The sequence below is a fragment of the Eptatretus burgeri genome, chromosome 9 (assembly GCF_056783735.1).
Source record: "Eptatretus burgeri isolate ZD-2024b chromosome 9, Ebu_testis_v1, whole genome shotgun sequence".
Lineage (NCBI taxonomy): Eukaryota > Metazoa > Chordata > Myxini > Myxiniformes > Myxinidae > Eptatretus > Eptatretus burgeri.
Window position 1 is genome coordinate 84935209 of NC_140969.1, and position 19461 is coordinate 84954669.

Here is a 19461-nt window from a genome sequence, read left to right on the forward strand (position 1 = left end):
CAAGGCTTGCCTGACATTAATGATATATCACGCTTGGCCGAGATTGATGAGAATATCATACAAGGTTTGCCTGACATCAATGATACATCAGGATTGCCCGATATTGGGGTTTCAAATAGCACTGTACAAAATGATTCACACACTGCAGCCAGTGAATATATCATTGACAGTGAAGATGAGGTTAACGAAGACAATCCGCAATATGTTGTTGATCAACTTCATCGAAAGGCCAGCCTCAATGCTAACACCTGTATGCATCCAATTGATGGTGCAGATGCTAGCCCTGATCAGATATTTAATCTGGCTCCTGGAGAAGGTCAACGCCCCATTAGTGTCTACACAGACACACAATGGGAAGCCATGGCATTTCCTGGTTTGTTACCAACTGGAAAGGGAACTTTTAAAGACAAAAGGGATGTTAGCTTCACTGTAAGCAGGTATATCCATGCACGCTTGATGTCATCAGATCCACGATTTGCTCAATCTACGCCTTATATATTCCAATCCTTACATTGGATCGAAATGAATCGAATAAACGACTCGATCAACATTCAGATGAGGAAACACCGTCATGGAAATCTCAAAGCTCGTGACATAAACAACAGTGACAATTTAGTCAGATTACTTCGCGATGATCAGGTTTATGCTACATTCAAATCAGTCCGTGGAACTCCTCAATATTGGAAAACAATGCAGCTTGACATGATGGCTAAACTCCGCCAGTTGGGGCCATATACATTTTTTATCACTGGGTCAGCTGCAGAGGTCAAATGCGATGCAAAGGTCAGAATCAGGTCAAATGCGATTCTGAGTGGCGTCCATCCTATTGGGCAAATTCTTAACTTTGACCGACTGTTGGAAATGCAAGGTCGTGGTACTGCACATTTCCATTCGGCTGTCCATGTCAAAGATGCACCTGCCATTGACAAAGATACTGATGATGCAGTTGTGTCATTTATTGACAAACATGTGCATTGTACAATAACTAACCCTACTGCTGACCCTGAACTACATCGTTTGGTGACTAGCTTACAGCACCATCACCACACAACATGCAAAAAGAAGAAAAAGGTGGCTTGTAGGTTCAGTTTTCCTGAGCTGCCAGCTCCAAAGACATTAGTTGCACGCGATTGTGATCCTGAACAATCTCCCGAAGCTAAAAAGCATGCAACTATGGTGATGAAAAAGGAATATGCCTCATTGCCAAACCCAAATTGTATATAAGCGGGATGTTGCAGATGTATTTATCACCTGCTACAATCCCATTCTGCTGCGAGTTTTACGTGCAAACATGGACATCGAGTTCATTACAGACATCTGGGCATGTATAGCATATTTAACATCATATATGTGCAAGCTAGAACGCACTATGAGTGAATTGATGAGAAAAGCCACAAAGGAGGCTGATCATAGGGACACAAAAGAAAAACTCAGACATGTTGGCCAAGTTTTTCTTAAATCCAGGGAAGTGTCGGAACATGAAGCATTATACCGTGTTCTGTCTATTCAAATGAAGGTGTCCTCCCCTGGTGTCAAGTTTGTTTCAACTGATTTTGGAAAAGAGAGGACTCGGATGTTGAAACCTCGATCCATTTTGGAACACATGGATGATGATGATCCAGATATATTCTTGAGCAACATTTTGGATAAATATGGTGCTTGGCCAAACACTCTGGGTGATATTTGCTTTGCAAAATTTGCAACAGAGTATGAAATGGTAAGAAAGGACTCACAAGAGGTAAATGAAGATGTAGATGATGAACAAGAGACTACATCAACATGAATCGCACTTCAAAATGGATTAGGCAAAATGCGTCAAAGGAAGACGCCACTGATATTGCGGTACCATTTTGTTCCGCTGGAAGAAGACAGTGAACAATATTATCACCGTCTTCTGATTCTCTACCTCCCATGGCGTGATGAATCAGAATTAAAAACGGGTACATTCAAAGCCAAATATTTTGAGGTTCAGGACAACATTGTTGATACAATCCGCCAATATGAACCATATCAGGCTGAAGTAGACAATGTTCTGGATGATTTTGATCCAGAAAATGTTCCTGTTAACATTTGGAATGCAGTTGCAGCCGAAACTGAACAAGAAAACCAGGAACAGAATGCTTATCTGGAAAAAGAATTTTCCATTTTAAATTCTGGATTGCCAGATTTGGAACACGAACCAACAAATGCCAATACTTATAAAACTAGCCGAAATGTGAGTGCGGCATTCTGTTGAAATTAATGACCTGTTTCTGCCTGACGACAAATATTGCGAACTCATTCAATCTCTGAATTTAGCACAAAGGCAGTTACATGATCTCATTTACAAATGGTGTGTTGATACAACACTGTCCATAATCACGAAAGAACCACCAGACGGATTTTATGTGTTCTTGAGTGGAGGGGTGGTGTAGGCAAATCACATTTGATTAATGCTGTATTTCAGTCTGGAATACATGCACTACGTCAGCCTAGTGTTGACACATCAAAACCTACGGTCATGCTGACTGCTACAACAGGAAAGGCTGCTTCCAACATAGGTGGCACAACAATTTATTCAGCTTTCAAGCTTCCTGTCAAGAAAAAGGGACAGTCCCTTTACTATCTGCCACCCTGATATGAACAACTTAACACCATGAGGTGTGAATTGGCATATTTGAAAATATTGGTTGTGGATTAAATCTCCATGTTGAAAGCTCAGGATTTTCAGCATTTGAATAGAACCCTGCAACTTCTGTTCCAAAATGAGGTTCCGTTTGGTGGAGTATCTATTCTAGCTGTAGATTTTATGCAGTTAAATCCAGTTGGAGGTAGGCCTGTGTATCAATCCCCAAAATGTGGGTATCAAGTCCTTGCAACAAACATTTGGCATGATTTGTTTAAATTGCATGAATTAAAGGAGATTGTGAGACAAAAAGGTGACCCAGCATTTGCACAGATGTTGTCAAGGCTCCGCATTAACCAATGTACTGCTGATGACATTGTGATGCATTACGCAATTTGCAACACAATGTCTCAATTCCTCAAGATTCAGTGAGAGTATATATGACCAACAAGCAGGCTAAATCTCACAATTATTGCATGATGAGCACTTTAGAAACCCAAACGTTTCAGATAAAATGTCTAGACTCTCGGAAAGATTTGGTTACACAGAGAGTGGCTGTGTCCATCAGTGATGATAATATTCATCAAACAGGAGGTCTTCATTCTGTTCTTCACATTGCTGTTGGTGCCAGATATTTAATGACCAGAAACATTGATATTATGGATGGTCTTGTAAATGGTGCTATTGGGACTATCACTCAGATTAGTATTGATCCCAATGATCCATTGAATGGCACAATCTATGTGAAATTTGACAATCCCAAAGTTGGCAGGGAGGCGAGGAAAAAAAAATCCTCCTCATCTGAAAGATGTCACTCCCGTACATGCAATTGTAGCCAAATTTAATCTTTCAGAGCTGCAGTCCCAGTTAAGCGCAAGCAATATCCAGGAACACTTGCCTGGGGATTGACAACTCACAAATCCCAAGGAAGCACATATGAAACTTGTTGCAGACATGACAAAGCCTGATAATGTGCCAGGTGTTGCACAAGGTCTTGTCTACACCATGTTAAGCCGATGCACTTCTATGAAAGGCTTACAAATCATTAACTTTGATACAAAAATTATCAAAGTAAATGAGAATGCTTTGCAAGAAATGGAACGCATGAAAAATGAGTGCATTTTCCAGACTTATCATCCATTCCATGATAATTCTATTGATGATGATAAGGTGTTGATGGGGCATCTTAACATTAGATCTCTTAATGCACATCATAAAGATCTCATGCATGATAATGCCATTGGCAAGGTACATGTTCTTTGTGTTACAGACCTCCACATTCCAAGCAATTTGCCTGATGATCAGTTCCAAACACAAGGACATGTATTTATTAGTTCAAGGTCTAAACATGGAACTGGTATATAGATATATATCTGAATCTCGTGCATTCACACAAATTCAAGTAAATATACCTGATTTGCAATGCACTGCTGCATGGATGCTGAGCGTGTTGTCGGCGTTCACAACCTATGCCCAACAATAGTCTAACTTATGCATAGCGCGGCAGCGTATTGTCAACGATCACGTGGCGTAGGCTATTCATAGGCTGCGGCTCGACGATTCAAATCATAACCGCACTAGACATCGAAGTGTGAAGCCGCTGTCACACCTTGACGTTTTATCCAGCGTATTCCGACGTATGAAAAATTTGCCGAATACGTTATGGGTAAGTTTTGTATATGTTAAGAGCACACTGGTAAACGTCGTAGTACGCTGGCATACGTCGTCATACGCCGAGTACGTCGAGAAATTTTCAGCATGTTGAAAATTTCGACGTACTCGGCGCATGACACACGTTCCGCATACGCTGGCCATAAGTTGTAGGCACGTTACGCGATCGTTGACACACGTTACTTGTACGTTACTCATACGTCGAAACACGTCGAGGTAATGGTTGGCATCAGTGTTCCAGACTCCTTGGTTTTTTTTCTTCGGTATGACGGTGATGTTGACACTTCGATTCCTCGTGCGGTTATGATTTAAATCGTTGAGCGGCAGCCTATGAATTATATTTTATTATAACCGCACTAGAAATCGAAGCATCAACATCACCGTCATACCGAAGAAAAAAAACAAAAAACAGGGAGTCTGGAACACTGACGCGAACCATTACCTTGACACGTCTAGACTTACGAGTAACTTACAAGTAACGTGTGTGGACGTGTGTCAACGATCGCGTAACGTGCCTACAACACGTTACTCAAAGGTTAGAAATAAGTTTTGAGTACGCTAAACATTACCTCGACGTGTTTCGACTTATGAGTAACTTACAAGTAACGTGTGTCGACTTGTGTCAACGATCGCGTAACGTGCCTACAACTTATGGCCAGCGTTATGCGGAACGTGCGAGTCATACGCTGGCATATGTCGAAAAATTTCAAGCATGGAAAATTTGTCTAACAGCTCGGCGTACTACGACGAATGCCAGCGTACAACGACGTATGCCAGCGTGCTCTTAACGTATACAAACTTACCCATAACGTATTCGACGTGTGCCAGCGTTTTAGCCAAATTTTTCATACGTCAGGCATACACTGGCTGAATCGTCAAGGTGTGACAGGGCCTTAATATGGTACATTTAAGGGTCTTCTCTTCAGGAGCTATCACAGAATTCCTAATGTATCCATAGAATAACACCAACATGTTTTGCGGTGTATATAAATGTAGATATATACTATTTATAGCAAAACCCGCTATTGTCCTAAAATTAAAGCGTGCAGATAAAATTTTATTCACTGTGATGGGAATAAATATTTTTATTAAGTGTTGTATTAAAAACTACATCGATTTACGAAGACTTTTATATGAACACATACGTTTTTGATTGAGACTGGTTTAGATTATACGTGTAAAAAGACTTTACTTATGATATCCCATACCCTGAATTTGCCAAAAATATACTTTAATGTGAATGCTGGGGGGGTTGAAAACAGAGTAACAATCGTTATGCCATCGGTAAATTCATCATGAAAGAAACAAAATGCTCAAGCTGCACAACCTTTAAAAATACGGTCTTGTTAACCTCCGCCATCGAAGATGGAGGGAGGTTACTGTTTTCACCCCTGTCTGTTTGTTTGTGAACAGTATTACGGAAAAACTCCTCGACGGATTTCGACGAAACTTGGTGGGGGGATTAGGTATGGTCCAAGGATCATGCCATTAGATTTTGTACTTGGTCAAAAGTCCAATATGGCCACTATGGCGGCCATTTTGAAAAAATATTTGAATTTTTGTTTTTGCATTTCTACATGTTTTAAGTGATTTCCAACCCCCCCCCCCGAAAAAAAACAAAATTTTACAACTTTTTTTCAACAAAATTTCAATTTTTTTTTTGCATTCCTACATGTTATAAGTGATTTCCAACAAAAAAAACATGCCAAAATTATAATTGTGGCTGATTTTGGAACTTCAGGTGGATATACCCACGTAAAATCAATTTCTGTCTCAAGGAATCTAGTTATGACGAATGAATTGAGTATGTAAAAGTTAAAAGTAAAAGGGAAAGTTGCAAACTATAACTCTGAGCACTGTTGACGTCAAATTGAATTAATAGGATATCAGGTTCACTTGAGTGACCTAGCAGTATTGGCGGCGGAGGTTTTGCACTCTACTGAGTGCTCCCCCTCTAGTTATTTTAGTGACAACATAACTTAACCTAATTGACAAATGTGTAACAAAGGATAACATTCGTGGTAAGTCCATATCGCCGTAAAAGCTGTACAAAAATCCGGCTTTCCGATTGCGGTACAAAGTCACATCTGTTACAGAAGGCAGGTCAGAGGTCGTTTAATAATCATCACTACGAGAGCCAACGCGAAAACGCGAATAACACCCCATCAATAAATTGTGCTGGGTTAGATTATCTTCTTACTGTTGGATTCCAGTAGTGGAGGGTCAGTCATTTATTTCCCCTCATTTGTAAGATAAACTGGACACACTTAATGTGGACTATGTATGAAATACAATGGTTACCCATTACTGTGGAAAGGCTCAACTAGACTTGCTGGTGCTTTATATTATTTATGTCATTAAATCCCTTAGTAAGCAGAACAAGTGGAAGTCCGTGCATTGCGTGTTGAGCCATTGTGTAATTATGATGGAACATAGATGCGAAAACAGGAATCTGTATTTTAGACAAGGTTTTGACAAGTGTGGTGGGATTAATTAAGATCAGAGAGCGAGTGGCATATGAGTGAGTCGAACATAGATGCGACGTAACGCTGTGACGTAGGGTAGACAGATAATGAAAAAGAGACTGTGACGTAGGGTAAACAGACAGGACACCAAAATTTTGCCCCTCATCCCAGTACTTAGTCGATACTCCACACGCAATAAGTTCAAACAACAGGCAATCTTATTATTATACTGAATAATAATTAAAGATTACTTGAAAGGTTAATCAGTTTTTGACACCTTTACTATGCAGATTAATCACCTTTCAATACAGAAAAGAGATACAAGTTCATTTAAAATGCATATTAAAAGAGATACATGTTCAAGCACATAGAATAATAATAATCATGTCGTATTCGAGTGCATTTTCCATTAAAGGTTTATAACAATACATGCATTTTTAATCAAGTTTAATTACCAACATTTTATTATTAGTTTTTATTACCCTCAAACCCATTATGCTAATTTTTGAGAAATTGCAGACACTACTCTTGGAGTTCTTTTCCGGCCTTAGTGGCATACTTTCTCAACCGCTGCAATTGAGGTTCTGAGATCCTGACTTGCCGAAGTTCATGAATCATGCTTCTTGCAGTTTTTAGAAAGGTGTGAAGATTTGGGGAAAAAATCCCAAATTCTAACATGCCTTTTCTTGAAGGTTTCATTGAAGAACTTTATAATTTCATCTTCTGCAACGACAGTGACTCCATCATCATCCACTTGGGCACAACACCCACTAACTGACAGGGTAGAAGAGGTTTCATCAAATTCAATCTCATCATCTGTCATTCTCTTCCTGATCCACACTTATTTCTAAATCACAAATGTCCATAGAATTCGAACCATTCATATCGTTTTCACTCCCTTTTAGCTGCCCACTCTCACATGCAGCTTCGTTCTTACCATCCCTTCAATTTTGTTCCACAATGGCAGAATTACAGGTTTCCCGATGGGCTCTTCGACTTATCTGCTTTGTCATAACAACAACACACCTCTGCGTACACCTCAGTGACAATTCCATTATTGTCATTGTAGACACCATGGTTATCAATATAACCACTTGTAGCCTTCTGAGAAACCCGAGTATTCTCAATGTCTATAAATCACATTCACAAACTTCAACAAGCAATTCAGCAAGTGGTGCAAATGAATTACTCAATTATAATCGGTTCCGGTCAAGTTTCCAGTCCCAAAGAGGGATTCTCCATGTGAGATGCATCTTGCAAGCTCGGCACATTTGACACGAGTATCTTACTTTGTGCTGCCTCTGTATCCTTGACGACCAGACGTGAACGTTTTTGTCCTTTTTTAAGAGACACTGTTACAAATCCCTCCATGTTGTCATCAGTGCAGTCCTGTACAGTGGAGTTGAAGGGACCAACCACTTCTGGTACCTTAGTAGGTAGAGAGAAAGGGTCTACTGCTTCCCGCTCGCCAAAAGGTGGTGAAGAGGATTCTTCCCTTTCACGCATCCCATTACGTGGGGAAGAGGGAGGGGGGCGGCAGGATCTGCAATCTCCTGTCCTCGATTCACTGATGGTCTCATCAAACTGGGACAGGAGTTCTTCGCGTGACCGTACATCATGACGTCCATGGACATTTTATACACATGACCATTAATTTTTGCATGTAAAACTACGTTTAGCTTTTGCTCATTTTCGAGCAATATCGTGTAAAGGACTCTTTTAATAGTCATCACATGCTTAAATTCTCCATTTCTTGAGTGTATCGGCAGCATCATAATTTTTGATACCATCGAACCGAACTTGCTCAATTGAGCACACAAGTCATTGTTTCTGATGAAAGGCGGAGCATTAAACACATTAACCTTAACCGCAGGTGTGTCTAATGGGGATACAATGAGAAACAGGTCGGGGTGTATGATAAGGCCTTGCTTCACAATGGAGGTGACCATGTGCACTTCCGAAACAAACACAACGACCTTTTTATTCATACGAGAGGCTGCATGGATGTTATGTGAGCCAACGATTTTTTTTCCCCTCTTGCCAGCAGCATGTCCTCAATCTTTACCTCCCTCGGAGGATCGCAAACAAACCCATGCTTACGAGTAAGTGACTCGTACATGCTACGATTCAAACGAGTGTTTTCCACAGCTAAAATAATTTCAACAAAAGAAAAAAAGTAAGTCAACAAAAGAAACCTACCACAAGCAGCGCAAGCAAGTGGAGGAAGAATAAAATAATATGGACGAAGTTCAAAAATAATTTAAAGCAGCCAAAGACCGTTGGCTAAAACTAGCAAACACGGCAGATGGAACGAGGGCCTCAAAACCGGGAGGTTCTGAAAAAGCACCCGAACAAAACCTACTGTGTGCACTCTCTGGTCTCAATACAGAATGAAATCATTGGAGAAAGCATACACAAGGACAGCAACTGGCACGAGGGCGAAAAGGGAGTGGAAAGATACAACAAAGCAGAGCAACTCACAACTCGACACAATCAGCCATTATTACACCACATGCAGCGCACTAACAGCTTGGAGGAGGCATGAGAGGACAAAGAAAGAAAAAGAAAAAAAGAGAAAGAAAGAAAAAGAAAGAAAAAGGAAAAGAAAAAAGAAAAAAGAAGAGAAAGAAAGAAAAAGAAAAAAGAAAAAAGAGAAAGTGAGAAAAAGAAAAAGAAAAAAAGATGAGAAAGAAAGAAAAAGAAAAAAAAAAGAGAAAAAAAAATAAAAGAGAAAACGAGAAAAAAAAAAAGCAAGAAAAAGAAAAAGAAAAAGAAGACAGAAAGAAAAAGAAAAAAGAAAAAAGAAGACAGAAAGAAAAAGAAAAAGAAGAAAGAAGAGAGAGAGAAAAAGAAAAAAAAAGAGAAAGAGAAAAAGAAAAAGAAAAAAAAAAAAAGAAACAGACAAAAAAAAAGAAAAAAAAAAACAGAAAGAGAGAAAAAGAAAAAGAAAAAGAAAAAGAGAAAGAGAGAAAAAGAAAAAAAAAAAAAGAAAAAGAAAGAAAAATAAAAAAAAAAGAAAAAAAAAAGAGAAAAAGAAAAAAAAAAAAAAGAGAAAGAAAGAAAAAGAAAAAAGAGAAAGAGAAAGAGAAAGAGAGAGAAAAAGAAAAAGAAAAAAAGAGAAAGAGAAAGAGAGAAAAAAGAAAAAAAAAAGAGAAAGGGAAGGAGAGAAAAAGAGAAAGAGAAAGAGAGAAAAAGAAAGGGAAGGAGAGAAAGAGAGAAAAAAAGAAAGAAAGAGAAAAAAAAGAAAAAGAGAAAGAAAAAAAAACAGAAAGGGAAGGAGAAAAAAAGAGAGAGAAAAAAAAAAAAGAGAGAAAAAAAAAAAGAGAAAGAGAAAAAAAGAAAGGGAAGGAGAGAAAAAGAAAAAGAGAAAGAGAGAAAAACAAAAATAGAAAAAGAAAAAGAGAAATAAAAAAAACAAAGAAAGAGAAAAAAAAGAAAGGGAAGGAGACAAAAAGAGAAAGAGAAAAAGAAAGGGAACGAGAGAAAAAAAGAGAGAAAAAGAAAAAGAGACAGAGAGAAAAGAAAAAGAGAAAGAGAGAAAAAGAAAAAGAGAAAGAGAGAAAAAGAAAAAGAAAAAGAGAAAGAGAGAAAAAGAAAAAGAAAAAGAGAAAGAGAGAAAAAGAAAAGAGAAAAAAAAGAGAAAGAGAGAGAAAAAGAAAAAGAGAAAAAAAGAAAAAGAGAAAAAGAAAAAGAAAAAGAGAAAAAAAAATAAAAAGAGAGAGAAAAAATAAAAAAAGAGAAAGAAAAAAAGAAAAAAGAAAAAGAAAAAAAGAAAAAAAAAAAAAAAAGAAAAAAGAAAAAAAAAGAAAGAGAAAAAAAAGAGAAACAAAAAAAAAGAAAAAAAAGAGAAAGAGAAAAAAAGAAGAAAAAAAGAGAAAGAAAAAAAAAGAAAAAAAGAAAAAAGAAAGAGAGAAAGAGAAAGAGAAAAAAAAGAAAAAGAGAAAGAAAAAAAACAAAGAAAGAGAAAAAAACAGAAAGGGAAGGAGAAAAAAAGAAAAAGAGAAAAAAAAAAAGGGAAGGAAAGAAAAAGAGAAAGAAAAAAAAAAAGGAGGAGAGAAAAAGAGAAAGAGAAAGAAAAAGAGAGAAAAAGAAAGGGAAGGAGAGAAAGAGAAAAAAAGGGAATGGGAGAAAAAGAAAAAGAGAAAGAGAGAAAAAGAAAAAGAAAAATAAGAGAAAGAGAAAGAGAAAGAGAGAAAAAGAAGAAGAGAAAGAAAAAAAAGCAAAGAAAGAGAAAAAAAAAAAAGAAAGGGAAGGAGAGAAAAAGAGAAAGAGAAAAAACAAATAAAGAGAAAAAAAACAGAAAGGGAAGGAGAGAAAAAGAGAAAGAGAAAAAACAAAGAAAGAGAAAAAAACAGAAAGGGAAGGAGAGAAAAAGAGAAAGAGAAAAAGAAAAAAAGAGAAAGGTCACAAAAGGAAGGGGGATGTGTGTATCATCTGGGTGGAGTATGAAAATTTTACAACTTGTGGATGGATAATGTGAATTGCCCTTCAGTCAAATGCAGACACAGATCAATCAGCACTGTGGATACAAGTTTCTATTTTGAAACACTACCACACCATTGAAACCAATTTCATGAATGAATTTTCATCCTTGCAAATGTTACGAGTTTTCATTCACCTATAAAATCCCCAACTCTCGTGCGATACGACCATGGTACAGTTCAACATGGCAACTCAATGGAAATGTCAGATTTGAACAAAGAACATAATTCTAATCGGTTTATGTTTCTGTCAGAGCACTTGGTTTGTGATTCTGAGATTACAGGTTCAAGATCCCAAAAGTCATGTCTAATCTGCTTATAATAACTTGATAATTCATGTGAAAACACCAACGATGTCTTCCGTTTCCCACGTCCTTCCTGCACGCAATCCTTCAACACTATCCTCGATGAGGCTTAAATCACAACAAAACAGAATAATAAACTACGAAACTAATTGTTTTGTGCATTCATTAAATAGTTATTCGTTTTAGTAATGTGCAGTGAAAACCTCTCATACCCCAGTTTTGAAGTCTTCGTCCCAAGAGCTGTGTCCACTTGGGTTTGGGAGCTGAGTAGACCTTTGAAAAGGCAACCCAATAATACAGAGTTACAAGTAGCATGTCCATCAACAACTGAAAGAAACATCACCCCCTGAGCTCACACAATGATTCATGTGGACATGCACTTGACAAGCTGGAATATACAAACCGTGCAGACACACAAACCACCACAAGCTGGCGTGTACGAACGAATCATACAGCTGAGAAACGCAAAATGGGGCATATATCACGGCTTAATCAGCTCGGTGGCAAACTTGTGGGCATAGTGGGGCCTATTGGTGAGGACATTGGACTGGGATCCTGGAGGTTGTGGGTTAAAATCCAGCTGAATGCAACAGTATGAAAGGATTTGGATTCAAAACTTCAGCAAGTTGAGCCAATCTCAGAAGAATGGATGAAATCAATAGGGCATCAATCAAGGTATGCTAACTTCTGTGGAAAACAAGGAGAAGTTGATGTTTGGGGCGTTAACTCTTCGTTGGAGAAAAAGGGCGTTAACATTCACCAAGCAAAAAATAAAAAAACCAATGTCACCCTTAGGGTGACCCGTATCTTGCCAAAAGGTGACCACGTGTGACTTCTTTAAGGTCACACTGAGGTGAACAGAGCTGCTATCCACCAGGAGCGACTCCTTGAGGAATATCTGCCTACGAGAGATTCCGATGAGAATCGTTCTACAGAGTAACCATGAAAAATATGCGTTTGCCTCATAACGTCACCAAATGACGTCATAATGTCTCAAGCTTGACATATCTAGAAAGCACTCAGAGGTGTTCAATTTGAGGTACTACACGATATCGTTCCTAAAACTTGAAAATTTGACCTTGGGGTCAAATATGTTTGACCTCAGGCGCTAACCATGAAGGTCAAGGCCAATCGCCACCAAAAATTAATCAGCTGAGCGCCAGACCATGAACTATATTCCCATGAAGTTTGAAGACTATCCGATCAAAATTACTCAAAAAATAAGGGTTTCGTCGACTCCCCTGATTTGCGACAGTGACCTTGACCTTTGACCTTGACCTTCAAAATTTTGTGCACTGAAAGGGACCTCTATAGGTCTCTGATATGCGAAGTTACAAAAATTTCCTATGATAACTGTGCTCTGCAGAATTTTTATACGTGATTACAGACAAACAAACAAACAAACAAAAAAAAAATCATACAAGCTGACTAACATATTGTGACGTCCACGGGACTTGAACAGTCCCACCAACGTAGAATGAGCCGAAACGATGGAGGCGGTTTGTTTATTTATAACCCAAACATGGCGGTTCTAATCGCTCTACCGCAAACGGGACGAGGAAGGTGGCACGTCACTTTTCACTGAGTTGATGATGTTTATTCGTTTTTACTATTAACCAGAAATAACAAGACTCGGAAAGAAGAGGGATCCGGGGCGATTCGACGGGATGGTGTGGGATCGGGCGTGGGGAAAAACACAGACAATTCCAATGAATATAGAGATCTCAAACCTTCTAAGGCGCCAAGCGCACGCACACACACACACACACACACACACACACACACACACACACACACACACACACACACACACACACACACACACACACACACACACACACACACACACACACACACACACACACACACACACACACACACACACAACGTAGCTATTTCTGGTGGTCAGGCTGGACCGTGGTGTGGACGCAACTGACCCTGGATCAGCGTCGGACGAGCTGGCCTTGCTCTCGTCAGGGGGGGCAGGAGAAACCGTGGTGCTGTCGACCTCCTGGTCTTGGCCCAAGTCCGCTCACAGCCGCCAGGGAACCAGTTCTGGCGCCAAGTTGCGAGCAGGAGAGGGAGGCAGGTCCGCCCGCCGTTCGACCCCGTACTCCGAGTCAGCAGAACCCCAGAGCCAACCAAGGTGAGGCACGAGGCTCAGCAAGGCTCCAAGACACGATCAAGAACACGATCGAACCAGCACAACAACAAGGACGCTCTCCGCGCAGCAGCCTCTACACCAAAAAAAAAACGATCTTTTGGTTGTAATCTTCTTCCTCTTCCTTTTCGACCCCGAACAGAACCTTTTTATCCTCCTGTCCTCGTCACTTCCAATCGAGCCGTTTATTGGCCCACCGCCGTCGCCTTCTGCCAATCGTGATCACGGGGCGGAGCCATCCGCTGCACTGTCCTGTGACGTCACGGCCAGTCTCCAGAGAATACCAAAAGGGGTTTACGCAGACACACTTAACCTATCCCGTGTCCCTATCTAATTACGTGACAATTATCATTTCCCCCCTTGAAGAAATGAACATTTACTAGACAACTTATCACCACTGAATTGCTACTTATTACATCGAGATCCTGGTAAACTCAAACAGCATGGCATACCTAATTAAACATCCTAATTACCCTTTGAATGCATACCCCCCCTCAAACGTAACAATATCTTGCAAAACTTCGTTTTGGCGAAATAACAAACAAACAAAAAAAAAAAAACATACAAGCTGACTAACATATCTTGCAAAAACTTCGTTTTGGCAAGATAAAAAACCGATTTTGCTCTGACAAATGGTCGATGCCTGAAATGTAAGCTCATTTCCCACGGCAGTTAGCATACCTCAATCAATGTCCTGTTGATTGCATGCATTCTTCTACCTGTTCGCCAATGCAGGTCAACACCAACTTTAACCATCAGGAATAGTTCTTCATTCGATATCTCGTCTTCGAAGAATTGCTAGTTAGTAGCTGGCATGTTAAGGACTTTCAGGGGTGGAATAATCTGCCTGCCCTGCACTTGATCTGGTCTGCATGTGATGAGAATCCACTCATGAAGGAGAACTCTCATTCCCTTCCTTCGTTGCAGGAGGTCATGCCAAATGACTACCCTTCTCCTGTACTTGCCACTTAAAATAAACAACTTGAACGATTCCTAGGTTTCCTGGTCACTCACAGACTGCTTGGACTGCCTTTTTGTCACACAAAATTAATTTGCAGCTACAAAGAATCACAAATTCCTGTTTGAGTGCTGACAAATCAACAATCACGACGTGTCAATTTAACCTGACAGACTGGCTTTTTGAACCATTCCAACATCCCACATTCTCTTTGTTCGACACATGAAAGGGTGCTTATTTGCAGGTAAAATTTAAAGTTAAACATTCCAAAGCTCTCACCCCCTAATTTTGCTCCAATGTATATGAAACGATTTTCTCTCTGAAAAATCCTCTTTATCTATTTGCTGATGAATCCACCCATTGCCATGACATCCCTCATCATTCATCCTTCTGATAAGCAGGCTGCAGCCTCTTCAATCTCTTCAGATCTTGACAAAATCACAAACTGGTCAAACACTTGGAATACGTCTTTCAATCCTGACAAATCTCACACTCTCACTATCCCTCACACCACAATCTACTTTCTTACCAATCCTCTTGAGGAAGTTCAGTCATTCAAACTCTTCGGTCTCACGATCAGCCATGATCTTTCTTGGGCAAAGCACATGTCAAAGTTGGCCTCCAAAGCCAGATGCTGACTAGGGGATCCTCCGTCATATAAAGTCCTTCCTTGGTACACATGAACTATTCAGACAAGGTCTTCATCCACAGCTTGATGGAGTACCGCTCTCCCCTCTGGGCTGGCTCCCCTGCCTCATCTCAACACCATGGAAACCAAGGCCTTCAAGATTATTGGAATCTCACATGATGAAGCCGAGTCTATGGACCTATCTCTTCGCCATTGCAGACAGGTCGATGGTCTATCTTCTGCCGCCTCCTTCTGGTCTTGCACCCATTTCTCTCTCCATGCTTTGTCCCCCCAGGTTCCGTCAGGTCTCACACGGTCCACAATCATCCCCCTTCTGGTGAAACTACCTAAATCCAGGATCACTGCTCACCTCCACTCTCATTTGTTCCTCTCCCATCCTCCCCCACGAATGGAACAAACTTCCACATTCTCTTCAATCTCATTCTACCTCCCCATGTCTTCAAGATATCTGTTCACCATCTCAGATGGTCCCCAATCCAAAACCATGATCTTTTCTATCGTTATTAATCCCACCTCAATCCCTCCTTCTTCCAAATTTAGTTTTCCCTCCATGGAGTTTCCTTCTGTATCCATATGCATCCTCTCCTGCCCCCCATTGTTTGTCAAAGTCTCCCTCGACCTTGGCCTTCAGCTCTGTTGTTGATGTTTCCCCTCTCTCAATACTGCTCTTTTTGGGTGCATCTCTACTGTTACTTTTGCTTCCTGATTTTGTCTGTTATGTCCTGATCCGTTCAGTGTACAAGCTCCTCCACAAGCCTCGACTATGTATACAAAAAAAAAAAAATCTATAACGGCACTCGGTAGAACACATACCTCCCTCCGCCAGGCTGAACAGTTTACAATTTGGATCTCACCGATTGGCCGGATCTGGATTCGGATCTAAACCAAAACTTAATCGGCTTGTTGTTGTCACCTGACCAACTCATCCACCAAGTTTTGTCATAAGTTATCCACAACTTTTTTTTAATATCATGCTTGTGTGTGTATATATATATATATATATATATATATATATATATATATATATATATATATATATATATATATATATATATATATATATATATATATATATATATATATATATATATATATTTTATATTTGCTCCGACCTTTCAATACGAAATCACTTTAAATATGAAAATTAATTTAATCGGATCCAGATCCAGATCTTCACCAAAATCGAATTAATTTGTTCTTGTCGCACACCCAACTTTGTCCACCAAACTTCATCGGAATTTGCCCACAACCTTTTGAGATATCCTGTTAACAGAGAGACAAATAGTCATGGGTAAAAACATAACCTCTGCCCACCTTCGATGGCAGAGATTTAATTAAGAAAAAATAAAATAAAAAAGCAGTCAGATTTAATCCATTTTGGATGATATTTCGAGGTTTCACAATGAGGTTGAAGATCTGGACTGGAGCAGCCTGGTTTCCCTTGGTGTGGTTAATCACTGACATTGATATTGTTATCCCCATGCTTATTGACAAAAACGGGGCAATATTGTAATCAGCTCGGTCTATCCGTCACGCTGTCTCCTCGGCTAGAAATTCACCAAATTTGGAAGTTATGATCAACACATGGCAAGAAGGTGCATTTTTGGCCCCACCCCCTGAGGTGAGGTCAAAAGGTCAAATACCAAAAAATGCAATTACGGCAACATTTTAAAACTAAACTTAAAAAAAAAAACGAAACATTTCAATCAACATTGGGGGATGCATGAAATATGCAATGACTTTTTGGATTTGACGCCTCCATCCGAGGCTCATGCCCCAGTGGGTGATGACGTAGGGTCACAGGGGTCAAACGGAATTTTTTTTAACTCAAAATTTGATATTGGGTCATTCTTGGTAGAACTCCTTGCACCTTTCAACTTTGCTTTTGGTGGGAAGTGTGGGGATTTTTGATGGTGTGCCATCGACTTCACTCTAGTTTCCTTTTTGCTGTTGGGACGAGGTTTCTACAGTCCTGCACAACTTGAAGGAGAAATTGTTTCTGTTCTTTCTTTGTAATGATGGCATTCTTGTCAAAAAAGCACACACATTTCAGCATTTTCATTTACCACCTTCAAGTGTTCAACTGTCTGCAGTGCCTCCCTGTAATCCTCTCTGAGCTTCCATGACTCAAGGTCAGATTCCCTAAAAAAAAAAAAAAACAGCTGCAATTGAGGCATCTGAAATAGTCCCATTGTGTTCTTTGTGGAAATCTTCAATTGACATTCCTCTTGCATCCTGATATTCAGCTGGATTCACTTTGGAGGTTAATCCATGTCTTCCTTTTCACTTAGTGCCTTTACCATTGCTCGTTTAGACTCTTATGAATACGGCTGAATGAAATAATGCCAAACCAATGAACCCCTCATTGAGATTACATAGATGTCCAGCAAATATAGAACAGGTACATTTTGAAAGGGCAGAATTCACCCTTCTGATATTTAAGATGTTTTAGGAAATTAAGGTTATTTGGAGGAGCATAAATGTAACCATGGTCTCAGGTAGACTCGAACAACGATGCAGATGTCACAAATTCCTTTTCCTCATGTCGAGTTAATTTAAACCGTCTCCTAAACATCCAGATCTTGAGGGCATATGCCTTAGCCATCCATCGTGCATGATGTTTGGATCCAGGTGCTCTAAATCGCACTTCGAGGATGGTTGCCACCAAGAAATGTTCAACATATTCAGGATATACAGATATAATTTGAGCCACAAAGTAAAACTTCAACTTTATTGAGCAACCCCTAAATCAGGGGTCGGGAACGTTTTTGACTCAGAGAGCCATTAAAGCAAAATATTTGGAAATCTATTTCAGTGAGAGCCATATAATATATTCTAAGACTGAATTCAACTAAATGTGAGTATAATAAGCCTCTGAATTTATTCTTTTAAATAATGTTGTTATAATATTCACCATTAATGGGACTTCTGGTGCTGCATGGATTTGCTGATGGCTTTGTAGTCTGGTTGGTACTTGGTGAGGTTAAGCTTCATGCAAGCGTTGAGGCTTTCATCCGTTAGACGTGATCGTAGGTTGGACTTGATGTTTTTAAGATGTGAGAATGACTGCTCACATGCATACGTAGATCCAAACAAGGTCAATACAGCAATACTCACACGCTGCAGTGTGAGGTATGTGACAGGAAGCGCGTTCCAAGTTTTGATAATCAGCTCGTCTTCGGGTTGAAGTTTTTTCATTTCTGTCCACATGTGCTGGCTCGCCAACTCTGCTTTCTGTCGTGCGATTCTTTCCAAATCTTCATTCAGTGACTTGATCTTATTCACCCACATGTCTGAGGCCTTCAGGTCAGCCACTTCTGCTTCAAAATCTCTGACGGAGACACCAGGAATGTAACTCAGGTCGGCTGTGTTCAGTGAACACTCGTTTGGATGGGTGATGAACTTAAAAAGACGAGTGTGCTCACGAAATTCTCCAAAGCGTGCTTTGAATGACTGTAGGAGACTGGATGTGAAGCCAGCTTACTGGTGGAGATCAAAGTTTTGAGTGGGCTCACTTGCTGTGCATGCATCTTTAAATTGTCTCAGTTTTTCAAAATGTAGTAAACGACCTGTTTCAAGATCCATGATAAAGAGCTCCAGCTTGTTTTCAAAAGCAAACACGGCTTGTTGAAGGGATAACACTGTATTTCCAATGCCTTGCATTTTCACGTTGAGCTCGTTCAGATGTTCAGTCATATCCACGAGATAGTAAAACTTGAGGAGCCACTCAGTTTCGGCTAGCTCAGGATGCTCAATCCCTTTCATTTCAAGGAAAGTCCGGATTTCGTTGAGGCAAGCCGCAAAACGGCTAAGCACCTTCCCTCTTGACAACCAACGCGCATTGCTGTGCAAAAGCAGACTGTGATAGTTATTTCCAACTTCATCCAGCAGTGTTTTAAACTGGCGACCATTTAAGGCTCGGGCAACAATAAAGTTGATCACACGAATGACCAGCGACATCACTTCGCCAAGCTGCCCATCACACATCTGAGCACAAAGTGCCTCCTGGTCTAGAATGCAATGGAAACTTAGGATGGGTCTATTTTTATGTTCACGGAGAAGCGCCACAAATCCTTTGTTTTTCCCCACCATACACGGAGCACCATCAGTACACACCGAGATAAGTTTATCCATTCGTAGATTTTTTTCTTGAGCGAACTCCATGA

At 39.8% G+C, this 19461-nt stretch overlaps 1 protein-coding gene across 7 annotated transcripts in view; it reads right to left on the reverse strand.

Moving 5' to 3' along the window:
* Positions 1-19461, reverse strand: part of ALKBH6 (alkB homolog 6, nucleotide demethylase) — a 116183-nt gene that overhangs the window by 66395 nt on the left and 30327 nt on the right. For 6 of the 7 annotated variants that reach the window (XM_085895888.1, XM_085895889.1, XM_085895887.1 and 3 more), the window contains one exon: positions 11740-11800. The exons of the other annotated variant lie outside the window; for it this stretch is intronic. Coding sequence is in view for 3 of the 6 variants with exons in the window: in XM_085895884.1 (XP_085752010.1) it covers positions 11740-11800 (61 nt within the window). In the remaining 3 variants the exon portion in view is untranslated. Of the gene's footprint in view, positions 1-11739; positions 11801-19461 lie in introns of those variants that run through there. 7 annotated transcript variants of the gene reach the window in all.